General features: G+C 44.5%; 1 protein-coding gene across 6 annotated transcripts in view; it reads left to right on the forward strand.

Annotated features, from left to right (window-relative positions):
- DYM (dymeclin) overlaps positions 1 to 24,048 on the forward strand; it is a 322,698-nt gene that overhangs the window by 65,665 nt on the left and 232,985 nt on the right. For all 6 annotated transcript variants that reach the window (XM_075932691.1, XM_075932689.1, XM_075932685.1 and 3 more), the window contains 2 exons: positions 12,394 to 12,466; positions 21,230 to 21,355. In XM_075932691.1, the coding sequence (XP_075788806.1) occupies positions 12,394 to 12,466; positions 21,230 to 21,355 (199 nt within the window). The remainder of the gene's footprint in view (positions 1 to 12,393; positions 12,467 to 21,229; positions 21,356 to 24,048) is intronic.

Raw genomic sequence — 24,048 nt, forward strand, 5'->3', positions numbered from 1 at the left:
GATGTACCCTCCCCCCCACCATCCCTAGACCATCACCCAGGTACACATGTACCCCTGACTGAGAGCCATTGACCATGTTCTCTCTATGGCTGCACCTGTGGAGCTCTATCAGTATTAGCAACAATGATACATTAAGGAAAAAAGTCTTGTTGGCTTTGGGCAAGATATTTAGCTTCTCCAGTGTCTGTTTTTGCCATCTGCATTATGGGTGGCTCTAAGTCCTAAGCATTATTCCTGTGTCACAATCCTATAAATAAAATAACCCACATTTTGAACAATTTACATTGCTGGTTGGTTAAATTAGCCTTCATTCTAAATTTTCTGTCTTTGTTTTTGTTTATTACTTCATCACTAAGAGTAGAACATGTGCCTCTGATTTCTCTCTGTGCAAACTGGTTCTAATCTTATCTGGATTCACCCAGGCCTGGCTTGATTCTAGAAGGTGTATTTCTCCTTGGTGCAAGGATCTAATCTGTTAATATGAAAGAGTAGGTTGTGCATTGTGTCTATCCTGCCATTGAAAAGACATTGTTTGTGGAAATACATAGTTTCATTTTTATAGCTCGCTCTCACGTTATAGATTTGGCATGCATCCGTTTCATTGCCTTGGCTAGACAAGAATTAAACAGGAATGCATGTGTCCCAGTCTGGAAAAGGATACATAAATTTGTTTTAGCTGAGTGCAATTGGTTACAGTAATTAACTAAAAAGGGATAACTTCTTGCATAATACATGACTATGCTACAGGCAGGTAGCTTTCCTACTCTACTGAACTTAAAGGATACAGGAGGAAAATATCTTCAGATTCTGTACGTTTATAATAGTTCAAATCATATTGTACATGATGGAAAAAATTCTTCTGACATGCAGTTGATCTTATTTTTATTTCCAACTGCTTGGAAGAATTTTTAAGAGTACATTGTAAGTTTGGTCACTTGAGCAATTTTGCAGTGTTAGCATTTCCAAGATTCGTAAACTTCTCATAGATTATATTACCTGGGATGCATTTTTGGCTGTGGTTTTAAGTCCAAGGTTAAGTATGCTCATTTACTAATTCTGGTTTGTTGCTAACAGGAGCTACATTGTATTACTCGAGGGGGATTCTATATAAAGGAAACCATGTTTCCGTGTTAAAAAACTGATTTCCTTTAGAATGTGCAGTTCAGTAGGTGACAATTTTTCATGTGTTTTTAATAAACCAGTGGTGGAAAGAAATAATTTTGCTTTATTGTGAGTAGTCCCTATAGTGTGCTTTTTAAAATTGAGTCCTAAAATTGGGAGCATATGCAGGTTAAACAGAATAGCACTCCTAGAATTTGATTAAGATGTTCTTGTGGTAAGGCATATTTAACTGAAAATATTAAGTACACCACGTTTTGGGTAATTTTAATGCTGTGCTGTCCTTTATGCTAAAGGACAAGATATGCCTGCTGTTAAGCATTAAAAATAGAAAAACAAGAATAATTCATGTACCTAAGTATCTTTCTGTAATATGAAATGTTTAATTAAACACAAACATCTTCTGCTGACTCAAGAATATATCTGAAATTTGCTTAAAGCTGTGACATTTTAATCTCTCCTGGTCTGTACTTAAGTTTTGCTCTGTAAGAGAATTTGTAATAAAATTATGCTATACAAATTAAGACATTATTGCTCCTATTACTTAGAAATATCTGGAATTCTTCTGAGAATTTTTCTGAAGCACCAAGAATGAGAGGTTGGGTGGGTGGGTGCGTGTGTGTGTGTGTGTGTGTGTGTGTTATATCTTGTATTGATGCACTCATGAGTTAAGTCTTACTCTGGCAAATAAAACCCTATTGGATTTCTTTGGTAGAGGATAATTCTTGATGGGCTCTGGCAGAAGCCTTGTTTTTTAAATGATCTCAGCTTTGCTCTAAATACAGTTTTCTTTAAATATTAAGCAAGTTGATCTACAGTTTTTTTAATCACTCAAGTGGCTTATAATAAAATGTAGACTGAATTCCTTTTGGAAGTAAGGCTGTGATTTGGAATGATAAATAGTATGCATGGAAATGTCTCATCTATACTTTTTAACCCCAGGAAAAAAGCTGCAAAATAAACTCTTTCTATGGACATTGTGGGCCTGCTCTTCATCTCTACAGTTAAATAAGCTAAACTAAGCAATTTCTCATGAAAGGAAGTCAGTGATTAAACCAGCTAAATTATGTTGCTCTTCTTCAGTCTCCTCTAGAGGGAAATTGTGGGTTAGAAGCGCCTCCTTAGGCTGGAGATCCTTTAGCTACTATAAATCATCATAGCTCTATTAAAATTAATGGAGCGATGACAGTTTACACTGGCTGAGGATCTGCACCCCAGTGTGTGTCTCAAATTTAGTGGCTTAGACCAAAGAGAGAACCTTAAAATTCTAAAAATTAAGTGACTAGAATCCCTGAAGGACTAACCTTGGCCCCTCCTTGTTCTCCAAGTCTAACTGGGTCTATCACCTTATATTTTAACTAGAGATGGAATCCTAAAGATCTAATGATTGGCACACACTAAATATTGTTGCAACATTCCAGGGTGTTCAGCTTTCCCTTCTTGTTCTTCTGACTGTGTAAGTGCACTTCTTCATAGCTTATTTCATAGTGGGCTTGTGGGAGATTGTAATGGACTTGCCCTTGCAGTTCTGGTGCCTCCTAGTGATATATCTGGGGATTATCTTGCTCCATGGTCTGATGCCTCATTCTGCAGTTGTTTAACTTGTCATCCCATTCATTTGCTCCATGGCCTCTTTCTAGGGTTGTCAGATGGTTGAAACAAAAATACCAAACACACCCTTCCTCTTCCTATCCCCCCCTCCCCCCCCAAAAAAAAACTGGGAAAAAATTCTGTTGGGGGGGGGGGGGAGGGAGGGAGACCAAAGTTGAGCAAAAAAAAAAAGACTCCAAGGACTTAAGCACCCCCCCCCAAAAAAAGTTAAAATAAAACCTCATTAAAACAGCATGTCCCCTTTAAAAGTGAGTGCAGGGATAGGAACGGTTGAGCACTAAGACCCAGGGGAAAACATTGCTTCCCCTAGGTCTTTTGGCTGGCAGCCATTTTGTGCTGGCAGGCTTGGGGAACCAGCTAAGCATGGGAGCTTGAGTCGGGGGGCTGGAGGTTTTGGGAGCTGGTGGGGGGGGGGGGGGCGCAGGTGCTGAGTGTTTGTAGGGTTGCCAGTTGCTCAGCTTTTTCGCCTCCTGGCTGGGGGAAAATTCAGAAAACACCGGACATTTTAGGTGTCTGGTAGTCTCTGAATTTTTTTACTGGACAGGAGGCGAAAATACCAGACAGTCCGGGTGAATACCGGACATCTGGCAACCCTATCTCTATCATGTTCCTGACAGTGCAGCACTTTCCTCTTTGTAGCGTAGCCTTTTAACCAAGTCACATTGAAATTCCCTTCATTTCCGTGGTATTTTCAAAGTCTTCCAAACTGTCCCCGGCTGTCTCCAGACAGGTTGCCTTTAGCATGCTACTCCCCAGTGGCTAGTAGAGGAATCCAGGTCCACCGTGTACACAGGTTCCAATAAAGGACTTCTTGACCTAGCAGCTTGGGTCTCCATTTTCCCTGCCTGTACTTTTCCTTTTCCTGGAGTGCTTCCTACACTGCTTATTACAGATTCCTACACTCTCCCTTTGTATCAGGGAGTGTGTCTGCAAACTTCCACATTTCTCCCAGTCTGTGTTGCCAGACCTTTGCTTTTAGAGAAGCCCTACCTGTTTCTGTCCAGGTGAGCTTCATCCCTAATTACGCCTCATTTGCATCCTAGCTTCCCTCCAGGTGTAGCCTCTGGCTAATTGGCCTCTCTTGCCTATATTAACTCCTCCAGGGTTGGAGTAGACTGAATGCCCCATCACACAGACACAGTATTTTTTGGTATGCTGCCAGGATTCAGGTGTTTGGTTTGTTATGGTGAATTACTTTGGTTTGCACTGTGAGGTGAAATTTGCTACCTTTCCTTCAGTATTGATAAGTAAGCCTTTACAAAATAAGTCAAAAGCCTTTTAAATCAGAATTTCCTAAAACTGTATTGTGCTAGTGCATAAAAGCATGAAAAGCAAAATATTTTTTATTTGTAGTTCCCCGAAAAGAGTAAGTCCAATGCGACTTTGCCATAAAATTAAAATACAATTGCATACAAAGGTTCACCAGGCAGATAACCCTTACTTTTAAACTAGAAAATATATTGGCCAGAGATTGTCAAACCTGAATTGATATCCACAAGCACCAGCCTTCAACAGACTCCTCAACACCAAAAGCCCATAACAAGAGATGAATCTTGCAACATGCCCTGAAAGGTCATTGAGATTCAAAGGGGAGAAATGACTAGAAATTGAAGGTTCATAAGAAAAAGTGAAACTGACCATTCAGTTTTATCATCCCACTGAGTGAAATCAAACAGTAAGAAGTGGATGTTTAAGCACTAAGGAATCAGGTTGGATTGGACATAATTTTTAATTAGCTTGGCCTTTGGGACGGGGACTGCCTTTTAATTTTTTTTGTTTGTTCAAGGCCTAATATAATGGCACCTTGGTCCATGACTGAAACTCTTAGGAGCTACAATAATATACCTAATTTCTTTATTTTTTTCCTCTGTGTTTTTGAGTGAGGCTTTAGAGAGGGAGTACTCCAGGTAGAGGAGAAGCAGATACAGGACTCTTGAGGGAAGTGTGTGTTGTGTTTGGGGCTTTCTTGCTGTATTCTGAGCTTGTGTTTGTGAGTGAGGGTTGGAGTGTGTTCTTTTTTTGTTTTTTGTTTTTTCCCTTGTTTGTGAGTGAGGCTTCCCCCCTCCCTCCACTTCCCCTTTGCCCTCCCCCTCCCCTTCATGGAGTGTGCGCTGTGATTGGCAGGTGGAAACTGTTGGCTTCTAATTAAAGTTTGAATTCTAGAAGCCTCTGCTGATTGGCTGAGCCTTGGTAGGGGGAGGGACTTTCAGGCACTCTAGGGCTTTATAAGGCAGTGGGCAAGCGACCAAGGAGCTTGCAAACGGATGAGTGCTAACAGGGAGTTTAGAGAGAGAGTTGGGAAGGGGGCGAGGTTCTCTTGCCTTTCTTTTTAAATCCCTTCTCCAGGACAGCAGGGATAGCTGGTGATAGGTCTGCTGTTGTTACCTGAACAGCATGTGCCATGTTTGTCTTCCTCCCGGAAGAAAGAACGGATTTCATCTTCACTAAGTGCAAGCTGGTCACCATTTTGGAAGAAAAAATTAGAGGACTGAGGCCCAAGGGTCGACCCTACGCTCGATCAGAGAGAATGAAGACTTCCTCGATAGAGGAAGCACGGCAGGCGGAAGAGCCAGAGAGGGAAGTATGTGACCAGGAAGAGAACTGGCAGGATGTAAGTTCTAGAAGGGGAAAAAGGCCAGCATGGGAATCCTCCAATGCTATAGAGGTAAGTAATTGCTTTCAGGCTCTCTCCACAGGCTCTGCAGTGCTGAATGCTTTGGAAGGGACCTCACAAGGAAGAAACCGGAAAGGAACGCCATCTACTGGAAGGCATGGGATACGTAGTCTTAGGGATGGGGGTTCCACGGCCACCACCCCCAAAAGAAAACGACGGGTGGTGGTGGCCGGGAGAGAGCCATCCAGCTGCCGTCCGGACCTGGAATCTCGAGAGGTGTGCTGCTTACTGGGAGCTCGCATTCAGGATGTGACTGAGAGGCTTACCAAACTGATCAAACCTTCAGATGGCTACCCCTTCCTGCTTCTCCATGTGGGAACTAATGATACAGCCAAGAATGACCTTGAGCGGGTTACTGTGGATTATGTAGCGCTGGGAAGAAGGAGCCAAGAATTCGGAGCGCAAGTGGTGTTCTTGTCCATCCTCCCTGTTGAAGGGAAAGAACTGGGCAGGGATCATCGAATTGAGGACGTAAATGCGTGGTTGTGCATGTGGTGTCGCAGAGAGGGCTTTGGTTTCTTTGATCATGGGACTCTGTTCCGGGCACAAGGATTGTTAGGAAGAGATGGGATCCACCTAACGAAGAGAGGGAGAAGTATCTTCGGGGGCAGGCTTGCAAACCTAGTGAAGAGGGCTTTAAACTAGGTTCAGTGGGGGACGGTGACCAAAACCCTGAGGGGAGAGGGAAAGTCGGATACTGGGAAGAAATGCAGAGAGGAACGAGCAAGAAAAGAGGACCCCTGATTCAAATGGAGAAGATAGGGCGATCAACTGGTTACCTGAGGTGTTTGCTCACTAATGCGAGTAGCAACAGACAGGAAGAACTGGAGGCCCTGGCCCAGTCCAAGAAATATTATTTAATTGGGATAACAGAGACTTGGTGGGATGACTCACATGACTGGAGCGCTGTCATGGAAGGGTATAGACTGTTCAGGAAGAACAGGCAGGGAAGAAAAGGAGGAGGAGTTGCATTATATGTAAGAGAGCCCTATGATTGCTCTGAACTCCAGTATAAAGAGGGAGAAAAACCGGTTGAGAGTCTATGGGTTAAGTTTAAAGGAGCAAACAACAGCAGTGATATTGTGGTTGGTGTCTGCTACAGGCCACCGAATCAGGTGGATGAGGTAGATGAGGCTTTCTTCGGACAACTGAGAGAAGCTTCAAGATCACAGACCCTGGTTCTCGTGGGGGACTTTAATCACCCTGACATCTGTTGGGAAACCAATACGGCAGTACACAGGCAATCCAGGAAGTTTTTGGAGAATTTGGGGATAACTTCTTGACACAAGTGCTGAAGGATCCGACCAGGGGCCACGCACAGCTTGACCTTCTGCTCACAAACAGGGAAAAACTAATAGGGAAAGTAGAAGTGGGTGACAACCGGGAAAGCAGTGATCATGAGATGGTAGATTTCAGGATCCTGACCAAAGGAAGAAAAGAGAGTAGTAAAATACACACCTTGGACTTCAAAAAAGCAGTTTTTGACTCCCTCAGAGACCTGATGGGCAGAATCCCCTGGGATGCTAACATGAAGGGGAAAGGAGTCCAGGACAGCTGGCAGTATTTTAAAGAAGCCTTATTGAAGGCACAGAAAGAAACCATCTCGATGCGTAACAAGAGAGGCAAACATGGTAGGAGACCGGATTGGCTTACAGGGGAAATCCTTGGTGAACTTAACCACAAAAAGGAAGCTTCCAAAAAGTGGAAACTTGGACAAATGACCAGGGAGGGGTTTGAATATAGCTCGAGAATGCCGGGGGGTTATCAGGAAGGCGAAAGTGCAAATGGAATTGCGACTGGTTAAGGATGTGAATGATAACAAGAAAGGTTTCTACAGGCATGTTAAAAAGAAGGTGATCAGAAAGGGTTTGTGGCCCCTACTGGATGAAGGAGGTAACCTAGTGACAGATGATGTGGGGAAAGCTTAAGTACTCAATGCTTTCTTTGCCTCTGTATTCACGGACAAGGTGGGCTCCTGGACTAATGCTCTCAGTGACGCAAGATGGGATGAAGATGGACAGCCCTTGGTGGGTAAAGAAGAGGTTAGGAACTATTTAGAAAAGCTAAACGTACACAAATCCATGGGTCCGGACTTAATGCAGCCGAGGGTACTGAGAGAGCTGGCAAATGGCATTGAGGAGCCTTTGGCCATTATCTTTAAAAAGTTGTGGAGATTAGGAGAAATCTCGGATGATTGGAAAAAGGCAAATGTAGTGCCCATCTTCAAAAAAGGGAAGAAGGATGATCCAGGGAACTATAGGCCAGTCAGTCTTACCTCGGTTCCAGGAAAAATCATGGAAGGGATCCTTAAGGAATCCATTTTGAGGCACTTGGAAGAGAGGAAGGTGATCAAGAATAGTCAGCATGGATTCACAAAGGGAAAGTTATACCTAAACAATCTGATTAGCTTCTGTGTTGAGGTAACTGGCTCTGTGGACATGGGAAAGTCAATGGATGTGATATACCTTGACTTTAGCAAAGATTTTGATACGGTCTCCCACAATATTCCTGCCAGCAAGTTAAGTGAATGTGGATTGGATACATGGACGGTAAGATGGATAGAAAGATGGCTAGAAGGCCGGGCCCAACGGGTAGTGATCAACGGCTTGATGTCAGGATGGCGGTTGGTTTCTAGCAGAGTACCCCAAGGTTCGGTTCTAGGACCGGTTTTGTTCAGTGTCTTCATCAATGACCTGGAATAGGGGATGGATTGCACCCTCAGCAAGTTTGCGGTTGACACTAAGCTAGGGGGAGAGGTAGATACGCTTGAGGGCAGAGATAGACAAATTGGAGGATTGGGCCACAAGGAATCTGATGAGGTTCAACAAGGACAAGAGCAGAGTCCTGTACTTGGGATGGAAGAATCCCAAGCGTTGTTACAGGCTGGGGACCAACTGGCTAAGTAGCAGTTCTGCAGAAAAGGACCTGGGGGTTACAGTGGATGAGAAGCTGGACATGAGTCAACAGTGTGCCCGTGTAGCCAAGAAGGCTACTGGCATATTAGATTTCATTAAGAGAGCATTGCCAGCAGATCCAGAGAAGTGATTATTCCCCTTTATTTGGCTTTGGTGAGGCCACATCTGGAGTACTGTGTCCAGTTCTGTGCCCCCCACTACAAAAAGGATGTGGACACATTGGAGAGGGTCCAGTGGAGGGCAACCAAAATGATTAGAGAGCTGGAGCATATGACTTATGAGGAGAGGCTGAGGGACTTTGGGTCTGTTTAGTCTGCAGAAGCAAAGAGTGAGGGGGGATTTGATAGCAGCTTTCTACTTCCTGAAGGGAGGTTCCAAAGAGGATGAAGAGGCTTTTTTCAGTAGTGACAGATGGCAGAACCAGGAGCAATGGTCTCAAGTTGTGGTGGGAGAGGTGCAGGTTGGATATTAGGAAAAACTTATTTCACTAGAAGAGTAGTGAAGCACTGGAATGGGTTACCTAGGGAAGTAGTGGAGTCTCCATCCCTAGAGGTGTTTTAAGTCTCAGCTTGACAAAGCTCTGGCTGGGTTGATTTAGTTGGAATTGGTCCTGCCTAGAGCAGGGGGCTGGACTTGATGACCTTCTGAAGTCTCTTCCAGCTCTATGGTTCTATGATTCTAATAACTAGTAATAATAAATTGCCACTGAGACCTTGAATTTTGATATCCGTTAGGGATGTGATCTTTCTACTGAAATTCTTGTACAACTCTTAGTGTGGATGCAATTATCAGTATAAATATAAACATGTCTTACACCATGGTAGCTTATTTCCTTTCCCTACAGAAATACCGTAAAATCTCAAATATAATGTGCACCGATGTATAATGCGCACCCTGACTTTTGAATCTTATCATAACGAAAAAAAATCTATACTCCTATATATAATGCGCACCCCAAATTTGCCGTATTTCCTGCCTTTTTGTATAGCTGGTTGATTGCACGTGAGCGTATGACTATATAATGCGTGGCATTTCGATGCACTCTTTGATACCATGAGTTGTCGATGATCTTACACTGCAGCTGAAAAACTTAAGGTAGTTAGCTATGCTGGGGCTCAAGCTATGCTGGGGCTCATGGCAACAGAACTGCTAGCCGTGAATTGGATGGCATAGAGTCAAACATTCGATTTTGGAGACGGCTGAAAGAGCATCTGCAAGCGATGCTTTGGACAAAGATGGATGAGTGAGGTCAAGGTGCTGCATATCCTGAGATGGAGGCCAAGCTGCTTGAGTGGATTACTGAACGTTGACAGCAAGGTGGTGGTGTTAGCATTGCGGAGAGTGAGGGCTTTGACCATTGCGAAAACGTGCACTAAAACAGCGGGTTTAAAGCTTCGTATGGCTGGGACGATCGGTTCATGCATCAGCATGGCCTATCGGTCCGACGATGAATGACAATCGCGCAGATGGTGGACTCCAAATTACTACAGTTCCAGAAGTTTATCATAAAACTATGCAAGGAACACAGGTACAACCTTTCATTAATCGGTAATGCAGACCAGATTTACCTTTACATTTCAATAATCCTTACGATAGAACGCTTGAAGTGAAAGGTGCCAAGACCGTATCAATTGTTACCACAAAGCATGAAAAGTTGAGGTTTACCATTGTGCTTGCTTGCATGGCTGACAGAACAAAGCTGCCGCCTTATGTTGTCTTTAGGTGCAGGACAATGTCAAAAAATGTTATATTCGCAAAGACTGTTCACATGCGTGTTCACCCTAATGGCTGGATTGACGAAGCTTTCATGCTTGATTGGCTACAGATGGTTTGGGCAAAGTGGCCGGGTGGACTTATGAGAAAGCAGTCTGTAATAGTTTGGGATGCATTTCGTTGTTGTCGTATGCCATCGATCAAGAAAATGCTTCAACATGATAAAACAGACTTGGCAATTATTCCTGGTGGAATCACCAAAATGTTGCAACTGCTTGATGTGACAGTTAATAAGCCAATGAAAGATGGACTCCGCAGGAAATGGAACACCTGGTTGTTGGATGGTGAATATACATTTACTGCTGGTGGACGTTTGCGAACACCGATGCGGCGAGACTTGACCCAGTGGATACCGGATGTCTAGCTTCAACTTGATCCCGCTATCATAAGGAAGGGGTTTCTGAAATGCTGCATCTCTAATGCAATGGATGGCAGTGAGGATGATGCCCTGTGGACGGATGTTGCACGCGATCCGAGCGACGATGAATTAGGTGAAGATGACAATGACTTGTATTATACCCCAGAAGATACTGCTCGTCTGTTCGAGGAAGATTATAGCAACAGCAAATCTGAGGGCTTTGAAGATGAGTAGAAGATCAATTTCTCTCAATGAAACTGACTATTAACATATTTGTGTCTCTAAACTACGGTATTGATTTACTTACTTTTACTCTACTTTTTTTCAAAGTCTATATGCTTGCTTGTGTCTGGTAATAAAATTCAACTTCACATCCGGTGTCCAGCAATTAATTAATTGACGTGGAACTGCCAAAATAAAACTTTAAAAAATAACTCCTATATATAATGTGCACCCCGACTTTGATGCTAAAAAAACGGGAAAAAAGTGTGCATTACACTTGTGATTTTACAGTAACTGTCTTGGTATAAGTTACCTTTATTCCAGGAAAATGGTTACCAGATTAAGGGAGACTGGGAGTTGTACATCCTTGACTACACTAGCATGGTTAATGTGTAGACAAGGCACTAGCATGCTATGAGCTTATCACTGAAATTGTCATACTCCCTCTCATGTTAACATTGTATCATTTTATTTGCCCACTTGCTCCCATGGTAGTAATTGTATACCTACCTTTAAAAAGTTTCAGTCCAGGTTGGACCTCGCTGGTCCTGAATGAGGGGATTTGCTGGACCAGGAAAGGTTCCTCCCCTCATGGCTGTGCTGCCATTGGATTAGGGCTCCAGCGTGCCCTCACTAATGCATCAGCCCCTCTGCAGCTGGGACAGAGCTCCGCAGCGGGGGTGGAGGGATGGGGATGGAGCTCTGTAGCCAGGGCCTGACCTACTACCAGACCTCCCTCTTCTTTGGCTCCAACAGCTGGACTCCAGATGTTGCCAGATTAGGGAGTCCTGATTAAGGGAGGTACAACCTGTAGCAAGATAATTTCAATTTATCTCAAATGCAGTATAGGAAGCAAAAAATCTTTTAAAATATCCTATTACGTTCAATATGATAATGGTTTTATATTTTGTATCTTGTAAAAATACTAACCTTGGATGAAGCAAAATGCAGGACAATGTAGCACTTTAAAGACTAACAAGATGGTTTATTAGATGATGAGCTTTCGTGGGCCAGACCCACTTCCTCAGATCAAATAGTGGAAGAAAGTAGTCACAACCATATATACCAAAGGATACAATTAAAAAAATGAACAAATATGAAAAGGACAAATCACATTGCAGAACAGGAGGGGGATGCGGGGGGGGGGGGGGGGAAGGAAGGAAGGTAAGTGTCTGTGAATTGATGATATTAGAGGTAGGGAGAGTGGGATGTTTGTGAGTTAATGGTATTAGAGGTGATAATTGGGGAAACTATCTTGGTAATGGGTGAGATAGTTCAAGTGTTTGTTGAGTCCTTTTTGGAAAGTGTCGAATTTTAACATGAATGACAGTTCAGAGGATTCCCTTTCAAGTGCAGATGTAAAAGGTCTTTGTAGCAGAATGCAGGTGGTTAAGTCATTGAGAGAGTGTCCTTTCTGGTTAAAATGGCAAGAAACTGTTTTTTCTTTGTGATCTTGTCTGATATCTGTTTTGTGGGCATTAATCCTTTGGCGAAGTGTCTGAGATATTTGTCCAATGTACATAGCAGACGGACACTTTCGGCACATGATAGCATAAATTATATTTCTGGATGCGCAGGAATATGTGTTCTTGATCTTATAACTCACTTGGTTAGGTCCAATAATGGTATCAGCAGAATGAATATGAGAGTCGAGTCTACTGTTTCATTTCTTAAATTGGAAATTCTTGAGACAAACAACATTTCCTTTTATTCTGTTTCAGGAGTGGAATGTGAAGATCTTATAGAAGAGCTGCTGTGTTGCCTCATTCAGCTCATTGTTGAAATCCCCCTTTTGTAAGTGCTTTTTACCGGATCTCTTTGAAACTTGGGATTTGTACTCTCTGGAGGGAATGTGTTCCTCATAATTTCCAAGCTTACTGTGCCAAAAAAAAAAAAGTTTGAAAAGTTTGAGCATTAGTCAGTTGCAAGACCACCATATCTGATCTCAGTAGTGATAATTGGCCTCTGGGTCTGAACTGAAGTATTTTGCTGCCTTAGATAAACGGTTATCATGCATACCTCCTCAATCCATCTTTTCTGCCCTATCCCATTTTTCTGTAGTTTCATTCCATCCCCTTATAGAACCTCAGAATACAGAAAAAGCATAGCTGCTACACTCTACAAAGAGGCTGTGTGCATCTGTTTCTGTTTGGGCACGGCCCCACTAAGTGTTATGATAAGGACAGGGGTAAATCTCATGGACGTTCCTCTTCAGTTGAAGCTTCCGTTGCTATAGATGCTAACCTGAAACTCACCCAAGTACCAGAAAGTGTGCTGGCTTGGAGCATAGAGACACAACAAAATATGAGAGCAGTACTCCTCGCCTCCTGCACTTATGTAGGGTCTTGGGTTTTTAAATTAAACTTACGTTGCTCTTTTTAACCAGAAAGGTAAGTGAGATAAACTCTACATCCAAACTTCAGTTGAATTAAAGTTTGACTAACAAGAAAAATTATTGGGCAAACTCTTTCTATAAATTTTTGAAAATCAAACCAATTTGGTACCATGTTTCAGACTAGTGTTTACATTGCTAATTGTTCTGGTTGGAACGCTAACCAATCTGTTTGCTGCCCTTATAAAGATACAGCTGTTCTTGAAATATTGTATTCATTAAATGGACCACGGATTTAGAGTATCAGTCTGCAAAGCAAAGAGGCATTCCCAGTGCTTCCTGAAACAGTTACACTTTTTGTTTGGAACAGATTAGAGGAAATACTAAGAGGTGAAAGGGCTGAGATACATGAAAACATTCATAAGTCCTGTATCTTTTTGTTGGAAAGCAATGTGATTGTGTGGTGTCCAGTGTCACCATTCCACAATCAAAGTTGATTTAACCCTTTTCAGCTGTTGGACCCTATGTCAGCATGTACTTACAGTAGTTTTTGAAAGCTACAATTACACTAATAGCAATATAGAGGGAAAACATGTAAAGTTTAACATACTACACACTTCCAAAAAACACTTAGCTCTGTGGGACTAAAGTTGTCAGGAGTCTAGTTTTTGTCCAGAATACCTGATCAGAAAGGGATTTTAGCAGCTTGGGTTAGCACTGCTTACTGAGCTGTTAAATCGGGTTGGCGCAGAGCTGGCAGGTTCCCAACCCAATTCTTCATGGACACTGGGAAGCAGCTGGCATGTCTCTCTGGCTCCTAGATGTAGAGGTGGCCAAGTGGGCTCTGCATGCTGCCCCTGCCCAGAGCATTGACTCTGAAGCTCCTATTGGCTGGGAACATTAGCCATTGAGAGCTGCAGGCGGGGACAGCATGCTGAGATGCTTAGCTGCAACTCCACGGAGAACCCGGAGGGACATACCATCTGCTTCCTGGGAGTTGCTTGAGGTAAGAGGTGCCCAGAGCCTGCACTCCTCATCCTCCATACCTTGGCCCGGAGTCTCCTCCCACACTGTGTCCTCCTGGAGCCTACACTGCTGCCTGTACTCCAGCCCTGAGCTCTCATTCTGCACCCCATCGCACCCCATCACACCACCTAATTCCTTGCCTTAGCCCTGAGTCCCTTCAGCCTAACTCAGAGCACCCTCTTGCAACTTCAGCCCAGAGCCTACTCCCCTGCCCCAGCCTGGAGCCCCTTCCAGCATCCTGAACTTTCTGGCCCCACCGTGGAGCCTTCATCTCCTGCCAGAGCTCTCACCCTCCCCATATCTCTCTTCCCAGTCATGCCTGATGAAAATGGCATGGCAGGAGGTAGGGGAGGAAAAGCAAGCAAAGGGGAGGGGTGGAATGAGTGGCGGGGCAAGGTCTCAGAGAAGAGCGGGAAATGGGGGCTGAGGCAAAGATGTTCACTTTTGTGCAATTAGAAAGTTTGCAACTCTATTTGGAAAACATGTTTAGCTGACTGTTTAGTTTCTTTAGTTATGTCTACAATGCAATGAAAAACCTATGGCTGGGCCATGCCAGCTGACTTGGACTCACAGGGTTGTTTATTAGTGGTGTAGATGTTTGAGCTCTGGGACCCTTTGATCTCATAGGGCCCTGGAGCCCAGGCTCCAGGCTGAGCTCGAATGTTTATGCTGCAGTTAAGTAGCCCAAACCCCACAAGTTCAAGTTGGCTGGCACAGACCAGCTGCGGTGTCTAATTACAGTGTAGACTTACATTTATAGTAATACCCATGCAAAATATTTGTACAGCTAAAACACGGGCTCTCAAACTTATTTTGCGGAGTTTCCTTCCCCCGCAGCAAAATTATTTGAGGCTGTGGCAACCCCCCATTCCCAAAAAATGACCATACCCCATTACATGCCACCCTTACTTTTGTGCTACTGCTTATGGCAGTGCTATCTTCAAAGCTGCGCACCCAGGCAGCAACTGCCACACTCAAGCTTCCAGCTCTGAAGGCAGCGCAGCAGTAAGAGTGGCATTACTGTGACCCTTCTGTAATAGTCTTGTGACCTCCTTTTGGGTTGAGACCCCCCCAGTTTGAGAAATACTGGGCTTGTTTTGTTTTTTTTAGACAGAATATTCCTGAGATAGTATGTTAAGATGCTGATAGTTCTGACATAGCCAAAGTACAAATCTGGATACTTAAGAAAAATGTTCATTTTGTTTACCTTGAACAATGTAAAACAACTCCAGTCAGCAAGTTGTTTTGCAGGTCATTTGGTGAAGATTTAATGCATGGAAAACTGTTCCCGTGAGGACACACAAAATAAAAAAAATTCTCATTGAGGATTTAGTCTGTCTCTTCAAATTCATCTGTTGTTGAAGGTTGCCTTCTGAGTAGCTATAACATTCAATAGGGGCCCAGATCTGTAAACTCTGGTGTGCTCTTTTTCAGACAGATATGGTAGCGTTGAAATTTTTTTTGGATTATGATAACTGCAGATTTGTATCTAGCTCATAAGTTCTTCTTCAAGGAGTGTCCCTGTGGATGCTCCACCTAAGGTGCTTCAGTGCCGCTGAACCCTCGATTGGAGATTTGTGCCAGCAGTGTCTCAGTGCCGGCAGCGTGCACGAGGACTTGGTGTGTGTTCTAAGGAGGCTATTGCACATGAGCAGCTGGCCATTCCCCCTCAGTTCCTTTTCAACTGGTGCTGGCTGTGGTCACTGATCAGCAGTCTTCCTTTACCTCATCTATTACCTGTCTACTTACTTATACTTTACCTCAGCAACCTCCCTACTCTCCTTATTAGCTGTATAGAAAACAAAAACAAAAAACCATTGTCGGACAAGTGCATGAAGCTGCATACTAAGCCCGCGTTTGTTCTGGCTCTCTAGGATAAGCCGGTCTCGTCCGGATTTAAAAGGTGTTTGAGCTGCAGGCTGTCCTTTTCAATTTCTGGGGGGCATGTAGAGTGTGTTCGCTGTCTGGGTGAACAGAATGCCTCAGAACATTGCCCATACTGTCAAAAGCTTACAACCCGATCCAGGAGATTAAGAGCTACAACTCAGAATGTTACAAATAGAGAAAAAGGCTTGGTTTAGCTTCTGACCTTGAACAATCCGCTCCTCCCAGACACACATCACCTGGGACTGAGTCTGAGGCAGCGGCTCATATGGGGTCGAGCCCTAAGGACCGGGAAACCAACAAGACGAATAAAAGGTCCTATTCTTCCTCGGGGACTGACTCCCACTTGAGGAAGTGAGCTCCCCACAAAAATGCTGCACCTTCAACCCCACAAATGGGGTCTGATAAGCAGCATACAAGCAGGACCAGCAAGGAAAAAAGCCAGAACCTGTGGCACTCACAAAGTACCTCAGAAGGCACCACCAGAGGCAAAATGCAAAGCCTCAGCAGCGGCATCGACTGAAACATCTACAGCACCATCCTCCACTCAGACACCGCTTGCAGAAGTCACTGAGTACAAACAACTTAGTGGAAGCAGCACCGCCAGCACCACTAACTTACCCAGCACCGTGCTCTCACACCAAACAGCTGGCGTTTCCTTTAACTCTGCTGCATACGCCATATGCTTGCTGCTACCTGCTCCTCAGCTGCTTCCACATTTTACAATGGCAGCAGTGTTCTCAGTCAATTTGGTACTGAGGTCAGCACTGGTGGTACCCCGAAGACCTCATGATGCACCTTCTCATCTTTGCCTGTCAGCTCAGTTGCCTCGTCACTCAGTGACAATGAGGATGCAGTGTCCAAACAGCCACAATGAACGTGGCGCTCCTCACATAGGACACAACAACAAAATCAGTAATGGCAACTCCCGCCGTGGCTCCCAACCCTGGTTATGCCTAACTGGCCATACTGGGACTCCTGGGCGGCTTACAGACAACAACAGTTTGCACAGCCATAGCAGACGCATCCAACACCAAAGTCCCAGACACCAGTGAGGCAGGCCATACAACAATACAGCTCAGACTCAAATGAACAAGACATGGACTCTATGGAGGAAGAATAGAGATCACCCTCTTCTCCACCCACACATAACTCATCCACTTCCACAAAGGATATGATCATAACCCCACCGTCAACTACGGGGGATGATTTTAAGTTGTTCCAAGATCTTTTCGAGAGAGTGAAAGAGATTTCACTAAGGTGTCAGTCAGACATGCCACAGACGCAACACTAACTTATAAACATTCTACAAACATCTTCCCATGTAAAATTGGCCAATCCCAAGAACGAGGTGCTCCTGGACCCCACCAAGAACATATGGTTCACGCCAGACTCAATCACCCCAACAACAAAACGAGTGCACAGTGGCAGCGTGGAGAGTAGAGAGGATAAGGTTTCCCTTTCCTATGCAACAAGTTCTAGCTGCTCCTGGGGGATTTCCAAGAATTCCCAGTACTGCCAGGAGATATAATTCCTCTATCATGTTCTGGGTCAACCTCAGGGCCTTCTCCGACAAGTAAAATTGAATCAAAGAATTACAGCCCACAAAAGACTAGACTAGTATATGCTGCATACAGAGAACAAGATGGACAGAGGTGTACCAGTTTCTGAGCCACCAATACCAGGGAAATGATTGTTATACTCCGATAATCCTAACAAGTAACCCAAAAACCATATGCTGCAAACGACGACGAAAATTCTACAAGGTAATTGCCAGTTTGACCTGTGAAAAAATTTATTCCTAACCGCACGTGGCAGTAACAGTGCACATCTGAAAGAAAACCAGGCAGCCAAGCATCTGACAGAGGGAGGAGAGAATGCTTGATGCTGCCTGAGAGCCTTGGCTCTCCTCATCCAATGTCCCATCTCCAGCCATGACCATGCCTAATGTTTCAGATGAAGGATATTTGAATCATAGAACCATAGAGCTGGAAGAGACCTTAGAAGGCCATCAAGTCCAGCCCCCTGCCTGAGGCAAGACCAGTCCCAATTAAATCAACCCAGCCAGGGCTCTGTCAAGCTGAGACTTAAACATCTCTAGGGATGGAGACTCCACTACTTCCCTAGGTAACCCATTCCAGTGCTTCACTACCCTCCTAGTGAAATAGTTTTTCCTAATATCCAACATGGACCTCTCCCACTGTAACTTGAGACCATTGTTCCTTGTTCTGCCGTCCGTCAGTACAGTGAACAGCCTTTCTCCATCCTCTTGGGAACCTCCCTACAGGAAGTTGAAGGCTGCTATCAAATTCCCCCCTCACTCTTCTCTTCTTCTGCAGACTAAAGAAACCCAAATCCCTCAGTCTCTCCTCATAGGTCTTGCGCTCTAGCCCCCTAATCATTTTGCAAAAGCGACGAGAAGTCCTGTGGCACCTTATAGACTAACTGAAGTGTAGGAGCATAAGCTTTCGTGGGCAAAGACCCACTTCGTCAGATGCATGCACATCTGTGAGTGGGGCTCAAACAGCTGTGCAGCTGCGTAGCATACAGGAAACTTAGCATCTAACTAATTATCATATATGGGGGCAGGAAGGAATTTTCCCTTAGTTCAGACTGGCAGAGCCCCTGTTGTTTCTTTGTTAGTTTTTTGTTTTGCCTTCTTCTATAGCATGGGGCACCTTTCACTTTCTGGTTGAAACTAGTATACATGGTGGATTCTCTGTGACTTGGAAGTTTAGCTTACCCATAGGTTATGGGTATATTACAGCAGCAGGTGGGTGAGGTTCTGTTGTCTGCAATATGCAGAGGTCAAACTAGATGAAAGTTCCTTCTGGCCTTTCAATACCTCACTGCTCATATACTTTATTTCCACATTTTAGATGGAGGTGTAGGATTACCCAGTTTCTTCCACACGTTCTGTAAGTCTGAATCGGCCACATACGCATGAAGCACCTGATGAGTATTAGTGTTATCATGTGGAGCTAGATAAGAATTATACATGATCTAGAAGTTTAATGTCTCCAGCTGTAACAGCAATGTTGTGGGCCATGTAATTGATACTTAGAAAAATTCTGAAAAAAATTGGGATCATCTTTGGTTTGGTGCAAAGAGATTTGCAAAGATGATTATAGAACTGCCTATTGCAGCCTTTAGGAGAGTAAATATCTCTTCACTATCAAACCTTGAGCTTGGAATATTAACGTTCAGCTTTTTGTGTATTTTGAATGTCAATGCCTCTTGCTTTAGAATTATAACTACCAGAAACTGAGAGGCCTATCTAATCTCTATTCAGTTTACAAGCTACAAGTTCTGTCTGATCTGTCTCTCTGAGCATGGCAATGCTAATGTTCTCTTTAAGCATCAAGTATATTTTTTTCTTTTAATAGGGTTAATACCTCCCCTTATATTCGAGGAAAGAGTTTTAATTATTGGAGTCGTCATTGTTAAAATATACTAGATAAAACATAGTAATTTTATGAATAAATGAGAAATGGCATGTTTACCCAATCAGCCAACAGTTCTTGTATATCTGTGTAGCAAAAGTTGTTATATCCCAGAACATCTTTTATAAGAGAGTGAAGGAAATTCTCAACATGGGAGAGTAGTGGAAGGAAGCAAAAAGAGGAATTACGTAGATTTAAAAAAAAAGAAAGCAAAACAAAAAATATGAGCAATACGCATTAGTACTCTATAATCAGGATTTGGTTTAAACTGTCCAAAAATTAATACTTGACACTTAGGGGGGGCTGCTGGATAAGGTGAAACTAGGAAATCCTCATCATCCTTGGGCTCTCACAATTACAACTGTAGAAATAATTACGTATAGAATATTGATACCGTGGTCCATAAGGAAGCACTAGCTAATAAAACTGTGATATATAGATATATAATTAATCCAGTGACATTGTATATCAATGCTCCTTTCCTAGGATTTAAGACCGTAGGAAGTAAATTGATGAAAATTTATTGATGATAGCCTTTCAACCCTGATCAGAGCAAGGCAAAAAGAAAAGGAATTGACATATCCGTATTAATATAGCACCCATCCACTTGTTTAGAGCAGGCATGTCAGATCATATTTATGCATTGCTCACTCTCTCTGGTCTGATCATTCCCTAAATGTTTCCTCTTATGAGGAAGGAGTTTGCAGATTTTGAGATTTTTCTGCCACCTACGTAGAATTGAATGACCTTGCTGATTCTCTCCATACTAGCTCTTTTTTCTCTGTGTTTTTGCAATATAGTCTTCTTAATGGCAAACTTGAGGAATTTCACAATTGGTGCTCTAGGCCTATTCCTAGGAGCTGGCTTGAGGGCAAGGGCCCACTGTGTCTGTTTCATATCAAAACAAATGTCTGCTGGTAGGTACAACTACTTCGGGACACATGCAGCAGATTTACCTTTCTCTGTTCCTTTTGGTTTTCTATGTTGATTATCTTGATCTCAGAAGTCTTGATATTTCAGTTCTTCATAACCTGCAATTTATTTGCTTTAAAGTCATCTTCCACTTCAGAAACCTTGTATATTTAATTTCAGAGGTATTTTCAGCCACCTGTTGTAGACTGTCATTAGCTGCATTCCATCAGGCTCAGGCACCATCTTGCTTGTAGAGAGGGGACAGATTTTTCTGTTTCTCTGATGCTTTTGGAATTGGAGGAACAGGCGAGTTAGGGGGGTATCTTGGAGGTTTCAGTAGTGTGGTGCAATATTTCTCTGGGTCTGGGACCTACCCCTGCTGTGGTTCTGCATTTAATGTGTATTAGGAGTCAGGCAGGCAGGCAGCCTGGCTCAGTTCTGACTCGTGCCAGGTCAGGGAGCCCAGACCTCCCCATCCCAGACTTGGGCTGCTGCCACCCCACGCTGCTGCCTCTGAATCAGGAAGCTGGTCCGCAAGAGGAGCCAGTTTTAAAACCAGCTGGTTTTTAAACTGGCTCCTCTCATGGGCCAGCTCCTGCCTGGCATCTTGCACTGCTGACTGATACAGAGGCAGCAGCATGGAGTGGCAGGGTACTCGTTGGGAGTGGTGCCGGAGCACACTGGCTACATTATTTGTGACTAAGCTTGGTCAAAAATTTAACTACAGAAAATACATAGTCTAAAATTTTAATTGGGTATGTTTTAAATATAGTCAGCCCTCTTCCCCCCCCCCCCCCCCTCACTTGGCTTTCTTGGTAACAGATATAGATTGGATACAGGCTGAATGTTCTAAGCATGTGTAAACATGACTTTCACATTATGAGAAAATATTTTAAATGCACAATTTGTAAATCGAAATGATAGCTTCATTCATATAACTATTCTCTCTTCTCCCTGCAGAGATATAACGTATAGCATTTCCCTGGAAGCTGTGACAACACTTGTTGTCTTTCTTTCCTGCCAACTATTTCACAAGGAAATTCTGCGAGAGAGTGTCATTCATAAATACCTGATGCATGGCCGATGGTATGTCACATTCTTGTGCTGCATTCAGTACAGAGCAAAGCAAATAGTTTTTCATGATGTCATAAACTTCTGGTTTTTGTTCCTAGGTTGTTATACTTGAAGACAGTGTAAGGAGAGGACAGCATACTGAGTTTTATTGCATTGTGCTGCCACTTCGAATACAAAACAAAACATTGCCAAATGCTTGTGAAATGTTTCACATTTAAAGGTTCTCCTACCTTCATTTCAGTACAGCTTTACTTTGGATCCCATTCATCCTTATTACTTGATTGTACCATGTTTACATTTTATGAATTACTTAACACTTTTATTTTAAAAGAAATCATTTACTTTTTACTTTTCAATGTATCTTTGGGTTTTCTCTATAGTGTTCCTCTCTTGTATCATCTGAGTGCCTCAAAAATACTCCTGAAATTATTCCCTGCTACAGCACCATTTGTATAGATGGGAAAAGTGAGACATGGAAGCTTATTAGGCCCTGGTCTTGTAAACACTGAGAGCATGTCTACACAGCAGGGCAAAAGTCGATTTAAGTTATTCAACTACAGCTACGTCAATTGCATAGCTGAAGTTGAAATAGCTTAATTCGGCTTTTAGTGCTGTCTACACAGCAGGAAGTTGAAGGAAGAACATTCTTCCTTTGACTTCCCTTACTCCTTGGCTACGTCTACATTGGCATGATTTTGCGCAAGAACTCTTTTGTGGAAGCGTTCTTGTGCAAAAACTCTTCCAGAAGAGTGTCGACACTGGCATGTGCCTTTGCACAAGAGATGTGCTTTTGCGCAAGAGCATCCATGCCAGTGTAGACGCTTTCTTCCTCAAGAAAGCTCTGATGGCCATTTTAACCATAGGGCTTTCTTGCGCAAGAAATTCATGTTGCCTGTCTACACTGGCCTCTTGCGCAAGAACAGTTGCGCAAGAGGGCTTATTTCTGAGCGAGAGCATCAGAGTTCTTGCACAAGAAGCCCTGATTTTATACATTAGAACGTCAGTGTTCTTGTGCAAGAACTCGCGGCCGCTTCTGTGCAAGATAATGTAGACACAGCCCTTGTGAAATGAGGGTTACAGGAGTCAGAATAAGAAGTCCTCCAGGTCGCCATTATTTCAAAATAATGGCTTGCTGTGTAGATGCGCTCTTTGTTATTTCAGAATAATGTCAGTTTATTTTGAAATAACGCTGCTGTGTAGACATACCTTGTGTTTCTAATTGTACTTACTTGAGTAGTCCTTTTGGCTTTGGAGAATTTAGGTAATTAATTCTGAATTAGTTCCAACAACTCTTCTCCACCACTGACAGTCACTGAGGTGAGGTCATGCCAGCGGTGAAAGTAAGTGTTGAGCTCCTCCGATAAGAAGCTGGCTGGTGCTAGGATGCTCTACTGCAAGAGGATGCATGGTGCACTGATAGCTGGGTTCCAACTGGCTCCTGGGGCTTTCCTGTAGGCTGGTGCTGGTGGTGGCCCCATACGCTGTGCTAAAGAGCAGGCAGCCAGGCAGGTTGAAGAGGCTGACTGGGGTTGCGCTGTAGGAGGCATGTGTTCTCCCAACCATGTTTCTAGTTCAGCATCTGCATCCCAGCCTGTGCTGCCTCTTTTTTGCCATGCTGGCAGTGCAGGAACAAAGGCAGTATGGGGTAGGGACTGGCAAGGTAACTTGGCTTACAACTAGGACTGCCCCAGGTCAGCCCTGAACTCCTTCCCACACACACCTCACTGGTACCTCAGCCCATTCCCAAGCACGCTGCCCTGATTCCTGTACCCCTCCATGCACCACCCAACCCTGACTCCTGTACCACACCACACACCCCAACTCCCTTAGCCTGGGGATGTAAGCGACTAGTCAACTATCTGAAACTACAGGCAGTCCCCGACTTACGCGGATCCGACTTACGTTGGATCCGCACTTACGAACGGAGCTTTCTCGCCCCGGAAGTCGGGGCGAGAAAGCCCCGTTCGTAAGCTGCTCCGGTGCCCCTGGTCTGCTGGAGACCGTCTCCAGCAGACCAGGGGCACCGGGCGGGTTCCCGCGCTTCTGAGCAAAGCCTCAGAAGCGCGGGAACCCCTGCTGCTGCCCCTTGAGACCCGGTGCCTGTGGTCTGCTGGGGACGGCCCCCAGCAGACCACAGGCACCCAGACTGGAGCGGCAGCAGCGGCGGTTCCCCGCGCCTCTGAGGCTTTGCTCTGGCAAAGCCTCAGAGGCGCGGGACCCCCCGCGGCTGCGGCTTCAGTCCGTGTGCCTGTGGTCTGCTGGGGGCCGTCCCCAGCAGACCACAGGCACCCAGACTGAAGCCGCAGCCGTGGCGGGGTCCCTCGCCTCTGAGGCTTTGCCAGAGCAAAGCCTCAGAGGCGCGGCACCCCGCTGCCGCTGCGGCTCTGCTCCCCGTGTCCCTGGTCTGCTGGGGGGGGGGGGGGCGCAGCTAGTGTGCTCCCCCCCCCCAGCAGACCAGGCTTTTGTTTTGGACTCTGGGGCAGAGCAGCTGGGGTGCTGCCGATTGGTCCTGCAGCGCCCGTGGGCACTACTGGACCAACCCGGCAGCACCCCAGCTGCTCTGCCCCAGGTCCTGATTCAGCCGCTGCTGGTCAGTTTCAGCAGCGGCTGAATCAGGACGTCTGGGGCAGAGCAGATGGGGTGCTGCTGGGTTGGTCCAGTAGCACCCCAGCTGCTCTGCCCCAGGCGTCCCCAGGTCAGCTTCT

Source organism: Pelodiscus sinensis, chromosome 6 (assembly GCF_049634645.1).
Source record: "Pelodiscus sinensis isolate JC-2024 chromosome 6, ASM4963464v1, whole genome shotgun sequence".
NCBI lineage: Eukaryota > Metazoa > Chordata > Testudines > Trionychidae > Pelodiscus > Pelodiscus sinensis.